Below are 17425 nucleotides of genomic sequence, written 5' to 3' on the forward strand. Positions count from 1 at the left end.
CAAAGCACACATTTAAAAAACACACACAGAAATGATGCTTGTGATATTTATTACTCTAAACAGAAATCATTTGGTCATTCCACAAAAATAAAAGTCCTAAAAGGGTTTTCAGTGGAGCTAAAGACTAAAACCACAAGCCAAGACCTCCAGCGTCTCGACCCTTTACTTCATATCATTTTCACATTAATCCAACTCAAGGTTAAATCAGATCACTTCTGAATTCATGAGGGGTCTTGTTGTCTGTATGGGCTGCTTGAGAGAATTACAGACATAAATACTGAAACTGTGTCAGATATACAGAGACACAAAAACACAACTAGACACGGCTAGACGCACAGATCTACTAACACGCATTACATTTCTGCTGTGGTTTAACACCGAATAAATGTTCTGCATAACAAATCCAAATATATCCATCCAACACCACAAGAGCCAATAGTTATGCAAACATGCATAGAGAAACCAGACTTTATCTTCTAATTTATCTTGACCCGAGTTAGCTGGTACCACACAGAATTCTTCCCAAAAACGTTTAAACTGAAAGGTTATCAAGAGACATCTGGAGCAAAAAAAAAACCCTCAATGAAACAAAAAGTCATACAAGATGGGACAGCACGTGTTTTGAATGACGTCAATTGAGCAGACCAACGACAGACGTTTGTTTTCTGAAGTGACCCGTGATCCTCTGCTCCACATGCGCATCCACGAACCACCTTTAACAGAAGAGAGCTCACGCGGCTGGCATCTCTCGCTCGTGGTGCCACGACTAATACAAGCTATTGTAAAAGCCAGGCTCAAGTCCTCAGAGAGTCACACGCCAAAAATGAACAAAGAGGCAAACTCAAGGTTAAAGAGAACAACCTTAGCAGATTCAGAGGAGCTACGCCCACGAGCATCGCTGAATTAACATGACTCGATTATCTAAACACATAAAACTAACAAATGCTTTTTAAACACGGGTTTATGCACAACCTGCATACAACTTACAAACCAACTTCTCAACTAAAAAAACAACACATCTGAAAACTGCAGGACCCCAGCAGCTGACAGAACGTATGGGGCTTCTCGACAGGTTTCAAGGTTGGTGTGGACTCGTGAAAGACAGAGAGACCTCATAATTCTGCACATTACGTGTGGACATCCTCAAATATCCACCTGAGATTTAAAACTAAACACTCATTTAACAGATTCAATAAACATGATTTAGAATATGAACTTGATCTCTTTCAGACGTTTCCATCGGTCATCTGAACGGTTGACTTTATCTCAGAAACTAAAGACGGGGTTTGACATCTCAAATCCACCTTCATAACGCAAACCTCATGTGCTGCACAGAACCAGATGATGTCTCAGCAGAACAGAGATCATTTACTTTGACGGAGTTTCGATTGCAGAAACTCTCACGTCCTTCACGTCACGCTGCCGTCGGCTCATTTCAGGCAACGACCAAATGACCGAAAACTAGTCATTGAGAAAATAAAAACAACTTCTGGAGAAGCGGCGATGGGTCGATTTGCTCCTCGTGCTGATCACATCAATGGTGTGAAACTCAAAGTCTGATAACAGAACATTTACTCCTGAAAACTGGCCACATAACGTCTTTGTCCCTTATAACACACGAGTACCACGGGAGGGACAGAAATGCAGAGCACGTGAACACCCGTACGTCACTGCACAATGACATGTGCAGCGTATCACAGCTTTAAACCGAGAGGGCAGGTGTGAAGGAGAAATTAGCCGCCAGTTTAACTTTGTTGCGTGCCGTTCTGCGGCCGGGACTGTCTGTGGCAGATGTTTTGGACTCCGGCGGTTCGCTCGCTAGATGACCGTCTATATCTGGCCGGGGTTCAGAAGCTAAAGGTGCATGATGACCTTTGACAGACCGAGGCTGACAATCATAAATCGGCTCGCGATCAGAGCGAGTGTGTGAACGAGTCTCGAAGCGGATCAGATCTCTGGGCTGCGGCTGCACCGGGTCGGGCCGTAGCTGAGGAGACGGGAGGCATGACGGGACAGGGCCGCACAACAGATCTACAGGAGAACTTGAACCCAGACACAGCAGCTCCATCTCACCTAAAAAAACAAGAGAGACAGAAAACTGCTTAATTGATAAACGCACACACCGCAACCCTTCTGCTGTAGAAAATAAAGTATTTAGTGTGTGTGTTGGTACCGCCGGTCGGACTGTCGACGGCTCGGTTATCCTCATCAGGATGAGGGCTCTTCTCTCCATTGTGCACAGGACTTCCACGAGCTAAAAGAATAAAATGCAAGATCAACATTTTTTTCTAATAGTCTTCTATTCATCCAGATGTATCCGGTTAATCTAATCTAGAAAATAGAAAAGAAAACTTTTCTTCTACCTCTCATGTCGTTCTTAAGGACTATGATCTTTTTGTGCCCATGGCCTTTGATCCAGACGACCTGTTTAAAACACATCATTATACATCTGGTCAGGTGACCCAGCAGATTTTAAAGAGGGTAAATGTTTACCTGTGGTATAGCAGCCAGCAGCTCATCTAAAGTCTTACAGCCGTAAGTATGAGGATCGAACTTTGTGCCGGTGTATTTACTGAAAGCTGCCCAGAACTCAGACAGGAAGATTTGATTATAATGGTACGTGTGGAGCAGCGCACGGACACAACGGGCAAACTGATAAAGCTTGGTCAACCTTACGCACTCTTCGGCATCACCATCCTCACCTTCAGACAGCTAGAGAGGAGACACAAACACGGGTATGAGGACAACCTCAGTGTAGAAACCCTTAACTGTGAAGTGAACTGGCCAACAGTAAGCGAGGAGTCGTCGGTCCGGGCGTTCGTACCTGCAGCAGGTACGGAAGACTCTTGAGCAGCTCGCTAAGCGAAATGAAGCCGTACTCGCAGGGGTTGAGCGGCGTGTCGTAGATGAGCTCGTAACGCTTCCTTAGCTCTTCTACTCTGAGATAATCGCAATCCTCTGGAAGTGACATCATCAGTGCCAGCAGCTGGGAGGTCAAGGTGCGCAGGGACTTCCTGTTAATCAGCTGTACCTCTTTCCCTTCGTGACCGTCTACTACCTACAGAGAAAAAGAGAACATGAGCTACGACCAGATGAGGACATTTAAAAACATTTTTTTGCCACCTCCATGATTCATGACCGACGTTACCTTCACCACGTGGCAGAGTTTGTTGAGCAGGGCAAGCAGTGTGTTAGCATCGTAGTCTTGCAGGCGTAGGCCGTATCCAAACGTCTTGCTGTATTCACTCAACAGCTGATTGACAGGCAGTCCCGAGTCTCTCTGGGCTCGAAGCAATTTCACCAGCTGAGCTGCTAAAGCTTTAATGCACTCCACCTCCGTCAGGGTCAGCATCCTCTCCTCTCCGCACTCCAACACCTGAGAGAGAAATCACACAAGTCTGAGGACGGAGGTCCACGGGCCGTTCTAACGGCTGTCTGAAGTCATAAACGTGCGCCCACCGTAAGAACGTCGGGAATGGCCTCAAAGAGCTCCACGAGTTTGGTGAAGCCATAGTAGGAGAGTTTGCACTGACGTCCAAAGTGGTGATGATACGTCGGGATGAATTTGCTAAAGGACATGCGGAAATGAGGCTGATGTCTCAGCAGATCTACCACCTCCTTCCCGAACTGTCGCGTACGCTCCACTTCCTCGGCCGTGCGCTCTGAAGAGAAACGGTGTCTGGATCACTCGAGACGTATGACACAGTATGGTTTTATGGGGGAAGGGTTAAGATTAGTCACCTCTCTTGGGAACGGAGATGAGCGTGTCAGACTCCTGCTGAGCGATCGCGATCGTCGTGTCGGGAATCTCGCCTAGCAGATCCATCAGATCACACATCCCATAATCCACCACCTGCCAGTTCCTAGAGAAACACCTGACAGAGACAAGCAGATGAGGAGCCGCTGCGCAAGCGGACAGCCAGAAGTCAATCAATGATACTCACCAGTGATACGCCTGTGCGAACTCGCTGATCAGCACCTGTTTACTGGCCTGAAACTTCAACAACTTCAGCAGATCTTGAGTGAAGCGTTTGATCTGAGCGCGATGAGTCAACGTCAACAAACGCTTGGAACCCAAACCCACGATCTACACTCACATCAAAAAGGGAACCATTAAGCATTAGACAAACGGGCAGACGAACCATCACAAACACTTAAAAACAAATCTCATAATAAAGATCAACTAGCAAATACAATAACTAATGTATTAAGGCTGTCAAAAGTTGAAAAGTGGTGTCAGAGAAAATGGTCGGGAAGTTTTATTTTCAATTTTGGTAATCATGAAATATTTGCTTGGCTAAAGCGCTCTGCTCCATGTTTATATTTAAACACAGATTCAAAAGTGCCGTTACGCTTCTGCTACCTATAGCAAGTCAGCTGCTACATAGACTTTCGGTCATAAATATAAAAGCGCATTGTGTAACTTCTAAAAGAATCTCTTGACAGAAATGCAATATAATCCACATAACTGTATTCTGAGTGACCTTACATAATGAACCGTATTGTTTGATAAATTTTTATCGACATGCATCACGGGTCCCCTTACATGGAAGTCGCCGTCATGTTTCTACAGTAGCCACAAATGGACAAACTGCTCTACAGAGAGCGTCTCATCACTACTTTGTCTCAGATGAGGAAATGTTTGTCCTGTAGCGTTCGTATGCATTTTTAAATTAATGGGTGAACTGTTGGTTGCAATTCGCAATCTCACCACTAGATGCCACTAAAAACCCACACGGCCCCATCAAGGATTCATTATGACCTTCTGTCTCGGTTGAAATGTCCTTAATACAGACAATAAACTCAGTGAGAGCATCATCTGGATAAAGGAACAGCTATACTGAGGGCTTTTGTCTTTATGGGGGACTCTTAAAGGAAACTAAAAGGATCTGAAAGTAAAAGGTGTGAGACCTGCAGCACGTGAGGAACGGCTTCTAGCAGCTCCAGAAGTTTGGAGTAACCGTAGTCAGACACACGGCACTGCTTGGCAAAGTGGTGGTGATACACTGGTATGAACTTAGTGATGGGCATCAAACAGCACGGCTGGTTCTTCATCAGATCCACCATCTCCCTGCTGAACTGAATCAGCTGTGGATTCCCAACCGGACTCTTACTGCGCTGTAGCCACGGATCTCAACACAAACACATCAACTACAGTCAATGTCATTAGATAAACATTATAACCGTTAGATAACTGTGATAAACAGTTTGTTTATTCCAGATGTCACGTGACACAACATTACCACAAAACCAGTGGCATTTACTACACAGAGCCGTAGTTTACTGACAGTTGGGGCAATTTCATCGTGGACGTATCGACTGTGATGTTTGTGCTATATGGCTCAGCTTGTCAGTGAACTACAGCTCTGTGTAGTAAATGTCGCTCCATCTGAAAGCAGGTGATGGTGAAGGATCAAGGAACGGCTTTACTGAGCAGATGCGCGTGACATCACATGCGATTTATCGTGCAGCCCTATATCACTGCCTGTAGTGTTCAAATCAAACACACCTGCGTTGGGTGGAGGGGGTTTGTTATGAATCCATTTGATGATTTTAAAGCCATTCTGTGCCGTTACTATGGTGACTCCAGGGATGCAGGCGATGAGATGCTCTAACGGGACGCTGCCCTCCATCTTTCCCTCTTCCACAACAGTCAAAGGGCTGAACTCTGCTGCATAGCATTCTGGGAAACTAAATCCACAGAGAGAAAAAAGCTTGAGCATTTATAAGAGCCGCTCAACTCTATACGTGTATAACAACATAACCTTCCTGGGTTCCCCTAAACCAAATGGCTTTAAAAAAAAAGTGACAGAATATAAACATTATACAGTATTAAAGTTAAAGGTGGGGTGCATGATCTCTGAAAGCCAATGCTGACATTTGAAATCACCTAAACGAACACACTCCTACCCCAATAGAATGGGGTGTGTATGTGTCAGTGTGTGCGTGCGTGTCAGTGTGCGTTAGTTTGTGCTTGTGTGTGTGTGTGTGTGTGTGTGTGTGTGTGTGTGTGTGTGTGTGTGTGTGTGTGTGTAAGTGTCAGCGTGTGCCTGTGTGTGTGTGTGTGTGTCAGTGTATGTATGCGTGTGTGTTTCAGTGTCAGGGTGTATGCGTGTCAATGTGTATGCGTGCGTCACTGTGTCAGTGTGTGCGTGCATGCGTCAGTGTGTGTGTCTACTACCTGAGCAGTGGTATGGTCCCTTCGTGAGTCTGCAGTAAACTGTGCACATGAGCAGCCAGAACTTTAAGCGACACCAGAACAAACGGGATGATGTAAGCATCTGGATCAAAGTCTGATTCACTGAAACCAGAGGAACATTAAACATTCTGTAAACTCAAAGTTAACTCATTTACGATGAGATACAATTAAGGATTGATGATGTTTTGTGATGCAGCACCAGAAGAAGAAATGCTGGAGTAAACACAATAAAGTATTGGACTGACAAACTAGTGCCTTATGTTACGCATTTGACATGCAAAAAGGTTAGCCAATCATAAGCAGTGTTGGGGGTAACGCATTACAAGTAACGTGCATTACGTAATAATATTACTTTTCTAAATTAACGAGTAAAGTAACGCATTACTTTTTAAATGTACACATTATTATTTGAGTTACTTTTCAAAAAAGTAATGCAAGTTACTTTTTTAGTTTAATTTATTTGATTAAAAAAAATGATGTACGGAATTAAACTAAACGTAGTCACATTATGCACTCTATTCGTATACGCCTGTGTGGGAACAGTTTGAGTCAGAAATTGAGATGGCAGGCCAGAGCTCGACATTTTTGTAATGAAAAATGCAATTTCTGAATGCAGAACTTTTCAGTCATAAAAACACAGCCTGAAAGAGATCAAGCCTCAGCCAAGAAAAAGTAACGCAAAAGTAACTAAAAAGTAACGCAAGCATTACTTTCTATGAAAAGTAACTAAGTAACGCAATTAGTTACTTTTTTTGGGAGTAACTTAATATTGTAATGCATTACTTTTAAAAGTAACTTTCCCCAACACTGATCATAAGAGCTCATTTAGGTTCTGATGTCTTAAAGGTCACGCTCTTCCTGATCCCATTTTTTAAACCCTAGTTAGTGTGTAATGTTGCTATAATAGCATAAATATAAGCTGTAAAATGATAAAGCTCAAAGTTCACTGCCAGGCGATATATTTTCTTCAATAGAATTCCTCTTTAAAAGCCTACAACGAACGGCCGGTTTGGACTACAGTCCTCTATTTCCTGCTTTAATGACGTCAGTAAAACAGTTCGTTGACTAAACTCCGCCCACATGAATATGTCAGTCACCAGCTGTGGCTCAAACGGCTCTGCTAAGCTAAGCTACTATCGCATCACAGCACACTAAACACAATCTACACAATCAGAACTCGATATGTATTTCTGAAAGAGGGACTTCACATACCAAGGAAGAAATCAGCATGTTTTGAGGACAGTGAAAACAGCGCTATACAGATAAGTCAATTGTGTGAAAAATACCGCGTTTTTTTACACATGAAACATGAACACATGTTATATTGCCCACTATAAACACAATCAAAGCTTCAAAATCAAAGACAGAACGGGAGCTTCAGGGCACAGCAGCAAAAAGGTCACATCGTATGGATTGGAGAGAGGGTGAAACATCAATCAAAATCAAATCATTTTACTCTCACATCCTTAACACAGGTGTACATGGAGTAGGGGTGGCACGGTTCACAAAACCCTCGGTTCGGTTCGTATCACGGTTCTATGGTCACGGTTCACGGTTCAGTACGGTTCTTGTTGTTATTTTTTCTTTAAATTTTTAACACTCCAGAAATGTATTATCTTATTAATGTATTAATTATCCATAATTTAGGATACAGTATTAAAAAAAGTTATATCATGTAATCATGTACAAACTGAATTTGACTTTAAGAACATTATTGGGACCATCTCTGAGGAAAGCCAGATGAGATTTTGATAGAGCAAGAGGGAAGACATTGATGATTTCATCATGCTTTTCATTTATTTGGAAAAAAAGAGAATGTGTATTGCCATCTACATAAACTTTATGTGCATTTTTAGCACACAAAGATAACTTGCATTTATTAAAATGCCAACTTCAGTGTAGCTCTTAGATTTATCACCAAGAGGCTGCTTTAATACTGCAGAGAGTTTATGTGGACGAGAGAGAAACATAACCTTTGCACCTGTAATATTAAAATCTCTTTAAGTCTCTTTTGTCCACTTTTGACCACTTCTGTCCTGATTACTTTGAGGGGCAATTTCTGAAATAAGATCGCGCAACTTTCACACGCTAGCAAAATGAAACTACGCGGAAATCAGCCGCTATAATTTTATCAATGAAAGGCTAAAAATAGCGCTGAATATGAAAAGACGTAAAACATTGTCAGTACCTCAGATTAGATAAATGGTCGGAGAGAAGGCGATCTCCTGTGGCTGTTGGAGCATATTCAACCCATAGACTGCAGTTCTATCTATTGTTTTATTTCCGCTGTCATCATAAGTAACATGAAATAAAAATATGTTTCCACACACCAAACTTATACGACGCTGGCGCATCCTCCAACTGCGGGCAGACTTCCTTTTCTCTCCCACTTGCCATTTCTACACGTAACATAACCTGCAGTACTTATACTCCAAACCAGTCACCTCTTCTTTCGCGCGATAGGGAAACACGCTATCTGAGGTCACATACAGGGCATGAGACTACATTGCGCATGCCATGAACCGTTGAACCGTGCGGTACACACGCGCTCCAAACCGAGACAAGCGAACCGAACGGTTCGGATTTTTTTCATGGACCGTGCCACCCCTAACATGGAGTCTTGTGTGCTTAGTCCTGGCAGCAGCTGACTTCATGAAAAAGTAAATAGATTTTTTGTGATATACAAGGAAAGAGATTAACCCTTGAGTAACATCAAGACCGCTGTCGTACCTGAAGTCCTGTTGGGTGGAGTGTCGTTTGCAGACCGGCTCGTGGTACTCGAGTTCCTCGAACAGAACCGGACTGGCCGTGTTGGAGCTGTCATGAGAGTGTGCCGATCCTAACGGGCTCTGCCGGGCTTGAGTGCTGGACAGCAGACAGACGAGTCGCCCGCCGGCCTGCTCACGCACGCACAGCAGCTCCGGCAAACGGTACAAATCACTCACCGCCAGCTTACGACCAAACCTGATTATTTGAAATGGTCTGTTAAAGTGAATGTTGTCTTTCACAGAGAAAATTATCATGACAACCAACTTGTGAGGACATTTAGGGGATAGATATTGTCATTAACCATACATAAAGTGAAAGTCTAAAGTGTGTTAGTACTAAGGGTAAGGGTTAGTTAGGGTTAGTCACAGACTCACTTTCTCTCGTAGGTCTCTGTGAGTTTGTAGAGTGGAAGGCAGTTGGCAGGCGCATCCTGCAGGACACTGACAATCTGTGAGCTGACACACACACAATTTTTCCGTTAAAATAATAACTTTTAATTTATTTAAAAATAAATTATATAGCAACAATGCAAGTATGACGTGTGTTGTGGTAAAACTGACGACCAATCAAAATGCATTGGAAGGAGATCCAGCCCCACCCTCTTGATGTCGTGTTCTGCACTGAGGCCAGGGCTGGGACGATAATTCGTGCGATTTTGCTTGCTATTCTTCTCAATGAATTACGGTGACTTACGCCGCTACGTCCAAGAGCCAGAGGGCGCTCTCGTGCAGAAACTCAAAATGTGCCACAGAAGAAGAACCATTACACACACAGCTCCAGGAAATGCCTATAAGAATATTTATATTGTCGTGCTTCAAACCTTTTCAGGTATTTCCATGACAAAATACATAAAAACAGTGTTGCTTTTTCAAATGCATGTTATAAATTACTTTCTCCTGATCCAAGAGCCGTAATACATGAAAGAGCTGTCCATAATATTTCCTTTATAATTCAGAATTGATATCAGACAGGCATTATTAGTATGAATTGAGATTAACAGTTCCAGCCCTAAATGAGGCCCTACTGGTTTTCACTACTATAAAGTATGGAAGCAGGTGATTTCAGACACAGCGTTGGTCACATTATGATGCAGTGCAGTGCAGGTGTGTTACCTCAGACAGGACAGCGGTTTGTTATTGGCTCCAGTGACGAGCGACACGTGAATCCTCTTGTTGCCGATTTTGTAGCGATGCAGCAGACTGATGGCACCAATGGCCTGCTGCAGTGAGCTCATGTGCACCCGCGCCTTTAGCTGATAGTCAGTGTGAGGACTGAGATCCACGCTCTTCACCTGCTCACGCACACACACACACACACACACACACACAGAGCATTATGAAGGTCTTTATTAAGCAAACCTTTGTTCAGTATTTACACGTGACGAGACTTAACTTACTCGGCCGTGTTTAGCGAACGCATCTCTCAGTATGTGCTGCAGGTCTTTGCGAGACATCCTGTAGTCAAGGTTTGTCACCTGGATGTCGGCCCCATCAGAGAAAGGCTCCGAAGGGCCCTCAGTGCAGCTGACAGGTGATTGAGCGCTGAGTGGAGACGATCGGTTCGAAAGGCAGGGGGAGGCACTCCTGCAAAGGAGGAGGGGAAATTTAATAAGATGTGACAAAGAGAGAGATTGAGGCAATGCTCGATCAACTGTTCTTTTCTCACCGTGATGACCACGAGCTCTGAGAGAGAATCATGGGACTGAAGCTTCGCTGTAAACTGAGTTTACTGAACGCTGAAGGAGTGCTGACCTGAAATGACTGGCCGGGAGAATCTCGCCTTAGACAAACAAAAACGAGATCCAGTCACGTCTGAGCACAGAATTCAAAAGCATTGATCAGTCCAGTCAAAAAACTGCTTTCAGCCCTGTGAAATTCATCTATACTGTACATTTTTATGTATATGTTCTGAAACGGCTTAAAGTGCCCATCAAGAGGTGTTTTTAAAATGTTTCCTTATATTGTTTAAGTCCTCTACAACAGCATACAAAGTCAGAAAACACTGCCATTTTCTCAAAGTATGCAGTAAATATCACCTCATTTCTCAAAATACTGAAAACAAATCCTTTGAAGAAGTTTGAGAAGACTGAGTCTCCTTTTCTGTGAGCATACTTCACTTTAACTAGTGGTGTAACAGATCGCAGTTGATCCGTACCACGGTTCGGCTCACGTGATTCGCGGATTAATACGCAAATTTAAATAGGGAAAGTTTATCATTTGTAAGTGTTTCAAAGGTTTGCAAATGTTAACATTCAAGTGATTTTAAACCGTTTAACTGCAAAAAGGCGCTAAAGTGAGCAGTTTACTTTACGCACAAACGCACGTGCGGTTGAGTACGTCCGGTCCAGCTCGAGTCTAAAGTGATCATCCTTCAAACATCAGAACTCTTGATGTTTAAACTTAAGAGAGATGCGCTACTCTCTCTCATACTGTAGTGTATTAAAATACATTTGGCTAATTGAGCAATGAAAAACAACGTAACGTTTTTATGTGTGGGCCACTTGTAATTCGCCCTCTGTCTGTGTGTGCACTCCTTTAAGGGGACTCAGTAGTGCACACACAGAGAGATATGCAGTCTCTGCATATTTGGTCTTAAAGAGACAGTAAGCTCAATTGACCTACTTAAGTCTGTCTTATTAATGTTAATGTTAAACAACCCAAGACAAAGAGAAAATCACTTCTGAAGCTTTAAAAAAATAATAATTACATTTAATTAATACAATAAATGCAGTGTTATTATTCATTTGATTTCTGTACCTAATGCTTTTAGACCTTACTTAATGTGCAACTTCGTTTTTTTATATAAATGTTTGTAATTTCTTGATTTGTTATTGGAATTTTTCCATACTTTTTTTTTGCCGATTCGAAAAATGATCCGGTCCGTGCCTCAAAAACCGTAATGTGATCCGAACCGTGAGTTTTGTGATCCATTGCACCAATAACTTTAACCCTTTAACTGGCGCAGGTGGTGAAAAGGTGATGTACACCTTCAAATTAATATAACTCTGGCATTTAGGTCTAGTTTTAAAGAAGACACTTTAACGTTTTTTACAGGAGGTGTCTGGAGGTGAAAATACATTTTTTATAGCAGTTTACATTTATTTGTAATAAATAAAAATGCAATATATTATTATTTTTAATACATAAAATTATCAAAAAACTGATGTATGTGTTTGTTTGCTGCATACTCTAATCACAGATGAATAAATTACAGTTACTGCATTATTATTACTGCTAAAAGGTTTTGAAATATGAAAACTACATTCTTAGACTTTTACAACAATATATAGTTTGTTGTGATAGATTAACATTTACATGAAACATATTAGACTCACAGGACAGCAGCAGTTAACGGGTTAAAAGAATCGTCATCTTTATTAAACAATTAAAAATGTTTATGGCGAGTAAAATACAACAAACAAAAACTTTTTTTTTTAATATTGCTATGTTTTTCTAAACCTGTTTGTACTCAATAATCCCACGTGCACATTTTTTAAATCATTTTCACGTAGCAATAAAAACCAAAACTGTCCTTAATCAATTTGACTTAATGCATTTTATTTATGAAAAAAACTGTGCAAAGGCTTTTATATAAAAAGGTAACTTTAATATTAAATTATTGGTTCATGTTTAACTGATAAAGGAGCCACAAAGTCATCTGGAATGGCATGATTGTGTAAAATATGAAGGATTTAAATTTTTCCCAGTTAACTAACCCTATAAGGAGAACCAATGGAAAAACTTTGATAAACTTTTTTGATCCACTTTAAATGTTGACAAGTGTATTTCCCAAATGTACTGATGGTGTTTCATACCTCCGGCCACGCTGAAACTGGTCCGCGGGTTTGCCGGGCGCAGAAAGGAGGCTGTGACTCTGAGGCGACGAGGAAGCCGGTCGGGCCGCACCGCACGCTGCCTGCAACGAACGAACACAGAGCTAACATCGCAACAAGCAATCGGGCACGTCCCACGGCTCACGGCAGATTCCCTCCGAAATGTATGAGGAATATGATGGGGAGGGGGAACAGATGAAGACAGAGAAGGGAAGATGCTTAGAGTCTCAGCAGCGGTTAGTTTGCGTCCGAGCGCATGCCACAGCAAGTTACAGACAGCAGCTAGGGTCACGAGCAGCACAGGCAGATCAAGCGAGCAGCACGCAGCGCTGTATGAGAATAGCATGAGAATGTGAAGCGTGCGATTGGAGGATGATGGGTAGGAGGCGGGCAGAGGCAGGTACACAGCTGACCTGGGGGAGGGGTTTCATCACAGGGCTGCACGAGGAGGCGTGGCCTGCTTTCCTGGGGCTATAGGGACGCTCTGCGACGTGGCTTCCCGCATCTCGACCCAACTGCCACGCTCGAGATGCCCGTCGCCGGCGACGGGGCGACCGTGGCTTCTCCAGAGGAAGGAAGACTGAAGAGGAGGCGGGAGGCGGACGCTCCGCCTCTTCCTCCGGCCCGTCAGGGGAGAACGACACCGTGATGCGGTGGCCCAGGACGTCTTCGTTCTCCATGCGCTTGCGGGCACGCTCGGCCGCTTCAGCGCTGGAGAATCTGAGCACGGCGCTGCTGCCGGACACGCCCAACACTTTTCCACCGCAGTTATTGGAGAGACGCTGCAGGCGGTTTGCGACGACTTTGCCGTCACGATGAGCAGGGAGGTGATGCACAAACAGAAGACTGAAACTGGGCTGAGGAGCAGAGACACAAACAGCACTCTGGGATTTCTGAGATCATGCCGGAGTTCAGATGCTTACGCCGTACACATTACTGTACGTCGCCTCAGCCGGGTGATAAAGAAGCTGCTTTTCACAGGAGGGTTCAGAATAAATAAGCTTTTAATGAAACTTAGAGAAAAATAGAGCTCGCAGTCAGCAAGCCTCACTGCTGCCAACAGCACTGACTACGGTCTACAGCCGTTCAAAAGTGTTCAAATGAACCCAACAAATGTAGTTACGAAAACAGATGAGAATGGGACTGACCTGCGATTTGACGACCATCCCGGGAGGAAGGTCCGACACGAACTCCTCGAATGGAACGCAGAGGTGCGCGTGCTGCAGCAGGGCGGGCGAGGCCTGGCTCTTATGTACCAGAATCACCTGGAAACCGTGACGATGCCGCAGGTCACTCAACTCGCTGGCAAAATTTACATCCGCTGCAAAAAATAAACAGCAGAGGCTTTTACACACATCACAGTATTTCACTTTCATCACTTCTGGTATTTTAAGGGGAAAATCTGACTTTTTCCATGTTTAAGTGCTATAATTGAGTCTCCAATGCTTCTATCAACCTAGAAAATGTGAAAAAGATCAACCCAGAAACTTAGTTTTGGTTAACCATTCTCTACAAGCATGTGAAAATAGCTCATTGAAATTTGGCTCCCCTTGTGATGTCAGAAGGGGATATTATGTATTAATATAGCCCCCAAATATGCACTATCCAACCACGACACTGCCATTTAGTGCAGAGATCCGCTCATTTGCATTTTAAAGGACACATTTTTGATCGCACCTACATGGTGTCAATTTGTCAAATGTTATAATAAATGATCTATATGATATTTTGAGCTAAAGCTTCACATATGTACTCTGGGAACACCAAAGATGTATTTGACATCTTTAAAAAAGTCTTGTGAAATGTCTACTTTAACAACAATAACAATATCTAACAATACTAACAATAACAATAGCATCTGTTCTGCTTCATCCTCATGACCTCACTGTGATCAGATGGGTGGAGTTTCCGATGACTCAAATTGATGTGAAACTCAATCACTTTAGTTTAAACAAATGCTCCTGTTGTACATGGTGATGAAGGTACCGTAGCTACAAGTAAAAGGGTTTCACATTCACAAACACATACATGAGACAACGATGACAGTGGCAGGTGTGGCATGCGTCTCAGCAAATCGCCGCAGACTCTGGCGCAACTTATCGTCTGCTGCGTTTTTAGCTGTAGCATTAATGTGGGCGACCGTCACCTGAGCAGAAGAAAAATCCCCTTCAGAAACTCCATAAACAGCTTATAAATGCACAGGAATTAAGCAAGCGATCACGCTGTCGCGTACCTGGCAGTTGTTCAGCTCCTGGATGACAGCTTTGTTCTCTTTATTGATGTCACACACACAGATGAACTCCGCTTCACGATGACCATGAAAGAAACGCTCTCGTAGTCTCTGGACCACGGTCGCTGCGGAGCGCCCGCTGGGTACAGCGCAGTTCTCGATGTCCCAGAAAACTCCAACAGGGGGCGGCGCGTCCTGAACGCAGCTCTCTGAAGAACCTGCAGGTTAACATATCGACAAAGTGAGTGCTGCACTCGTGTGACAGAAAACCAAAAACATAACCCTTGCTTTAACTTTCTATTGGTTAGTATGACCAGTGGCAGGATTAGCCACAACAAAACTCCCTTCTACACTCTTAAAAGGGCTTAAACCATAATGTGTAAACATTGGACAGAATACACTGCTGGGTTAAAATTGACACAATGCTGGGTTGTTTTAACCAAACTGCTGTGTTATTATACCGCATGGTTGCATAACATCAACCCAACATTGGGTCATTTTTAACCCAGCACATGTTCTGTCCAATATTTACCCATTATGGTTAAAAAATTAGCCTAGCCATTTTTAGAGTGTAACAATTAACCTTTCACCACACTGTTATAGGTGTACAGGGTGTGTGTGTGTGTGTGTGTGTTGACCGTATTTCTGGGCGGTCTTGGTGAGATTGGCACCCAGCAGACCCTCAGAGGACGTTCCTGCCACCCCACAGCCATTACACATTGGCGCAGGAACAGGAGGGGGGATGTTCGGCCAAACCTTCTCAGACTCGGCGTTTAAATTCTGAAAGCAACAGAGGTTTGTGTCAGATTTCACTTTGAAACTTAACGAGAGGCATCAAAATGTTTTACCACAACCAGGCATTCCGTTCTGTCCTTTCCCATCAGCTAGTGTTTCTTTTCAGTGCAAAATGCAAGATGTGCTGGCAAGACTAAGAGGGAACGTGACAGACCGCGCTCCACCAACCTTTCTCCAGCAGTCGTGAAAGCAGCGAGCACCCTTCACACCGAATGGAGTGCGTTCAGCACTGACGTGAAGTGCGCTGGGGCAGAGGTGAGTGGGTGAGGGTGGGTCACCGTGTGAAAATGGGCACTGCTGCTGCACTCTGGGGTCACGGGAACAGCGACAGACACCCGTGACTTTAGAGAGGGAAGGACAAACGTGTGGCTGCCTCACACCCGAGCAGCAGGGCACGTGGCAGCAGGTCGCCGCGGAGGGTCGCTCGAAGCTTCCGGGTGTCTGGAGAGGCGTACTGGTACCCCGCTGGGCGAGAGGGGAGAGATGAAGAGCGGTGCAAGTGTCTGTTTGTGAGTGAGAAAGATACAGAGGAAACCCTCCACCCGTGCCGATGCTGGAGTCATGCTGCTGACCGATGCTCGATTTGCAGCGGGAACACACGCTTACTGTGAGGCTGCCTTGTGGCGTTGACCAGGAGTCCTGGAGAGGATGGAGACAGGGGCGGGGCAGTGGGAGGGGTTGTGGGGCAGAACTGTGGGGAGGAGGAGGAGGAACATCCTTCAGCTCCAGGACCGGCTTATGGACCGCCATGAATTTGTTCTAGAGAAACAAAACACAAACTAGACTAAAAATCATTACTGGTCAACAAACTCTGAACTGTGTGCGTGTTAAACTAACCTGTAATCAGCCTCTGTTTGTTTGTTTGTTTGTATTAAATTAACCTCTGATCTGAAATAACCTGTGATCAGTTTGTGTATTAAACTAAGGTCTGATCAGCGTGTAAGTGTGTGTGTCTGTGTGTGTGTATTAAACTAACCTCTGATAAGTGTGTGTGTTTAACTAACCTCTGATCAGTTTGTTTTCATTTCAACAGGTAAACTACAGCGAAGCGTCAATAACGAACTGAAATCATTTTTACTAATGACAGCAAACCCAGCCGGGCATCAATCAGTCAAATTAAAGCTAATGACTCGCACGAGACTCTTATAATGTCGATTGTTTTCCACAGAAATCGTTTGTTTGTTTGTTCAGTCTTTATCTGTATGAGGTTTAGTTCACCGCTCGTTAATTATCAAGCGTTGTGTTCTGTGCCGCACAACCACTACATGACACATTTCATATCATAGCTGATAGATCAAATATGGGGTTTAAGTAATTTGATGAATTATGATAAATTAATGCAGCTCACCGTCGCGAACCAGCCACGGTGCCTCCAGGCGTCTCCTTGGAAACCCGGCTGCCGTCTGATCGATGTCGTAAAGTGACCGCGGATGTCGTAAACATCCTTCTCACTGACGGAAGCCGCTGATTATCGCCAAATGTTTTTGTGCGTTACATAAATGTTTTAATAACACTTTGATTTCTTCCAAGTATTAATATTATGACATTGCGCAAGTCGATGAGTATTTCAACAAATAGGAAAATATACCCCTGTATATGT

General features: G+C 43.7%; 1 protein-coding gene across 3 annotated transcripts; it reads right to left on the minus strand.

Annotated features, from left to right (window-relative positions):
* Positions 1-32: 32 nt before the first annotated feature.
* On the minus strand, positions 33-17223 carry LOC135783279 (meiosis regulator and mRNA stability factor 1). Of its 3 annotated transcripts, none has more exons than XM_073815308.1 (25): positions 17174-17223; positions 16432-16584; positions 15669-15810; positions 15034-15248; positions 14829-14946; positions 13949-14121; positions 13214-13657; positions 12783-12883; positions 10634-10747; positions 10365-10551; positions 10081-10259; positions 9343-9423; positions 8930-9163; positions 6182-6301; positions 5510-5691; positions 4912-5132; positions 3945-4087; positions 3742-3875; positions 3460-3662; positions 3149-3376; positions 2825-3058; positions 2494-2712; positions 2364-2424; positions 2174-2254; positions 33-2073 (listed from the first exon to the last, which is right to left on the minus strand). In XM_073815308.1, the coding sequence occupies exons 2-25, from the start codon at positions 16573-16575 to the stop codon at positions 1703-1705; spliced, it is 4329 nt and encodes a 1442-aa protein (XP_073671409.1). In that variant the 5' UTR covers positions 16576-16584; positions 17174-17223; the 3' UTR covers positions 33-1702. The 3 variants fall into 3 exon arrangements, with proteins under 3 accessions (XP_073671409.1, XP_065150041.1, XP_065150042.1); XM_065293969.1 differs by having other exon boundaries at positions 15994-16584; XM_065293970.1 differs by lacking the exon at positions 13214-13657 and having other exon boundaries at positions 15994-16584.
* Between the last annotated feature and the right edge of the window lie 202 nt (positions 17224-17425).

Source organism: Paramisgurnus dabryanus, chromosome 7 (assembly GCF_030506205.2).
Source record: "Paramisgurnus dabryanus chromosome 7, PD_genome_1.1, whole genome shotgun sequence".
Lineage (NCBI taxonomy): Eukaryota > Metazoa > Chordata > Actinopteri > Cypriniformes > Cobitidae > Paramisgurnus > Paramisgurnus dabryanus.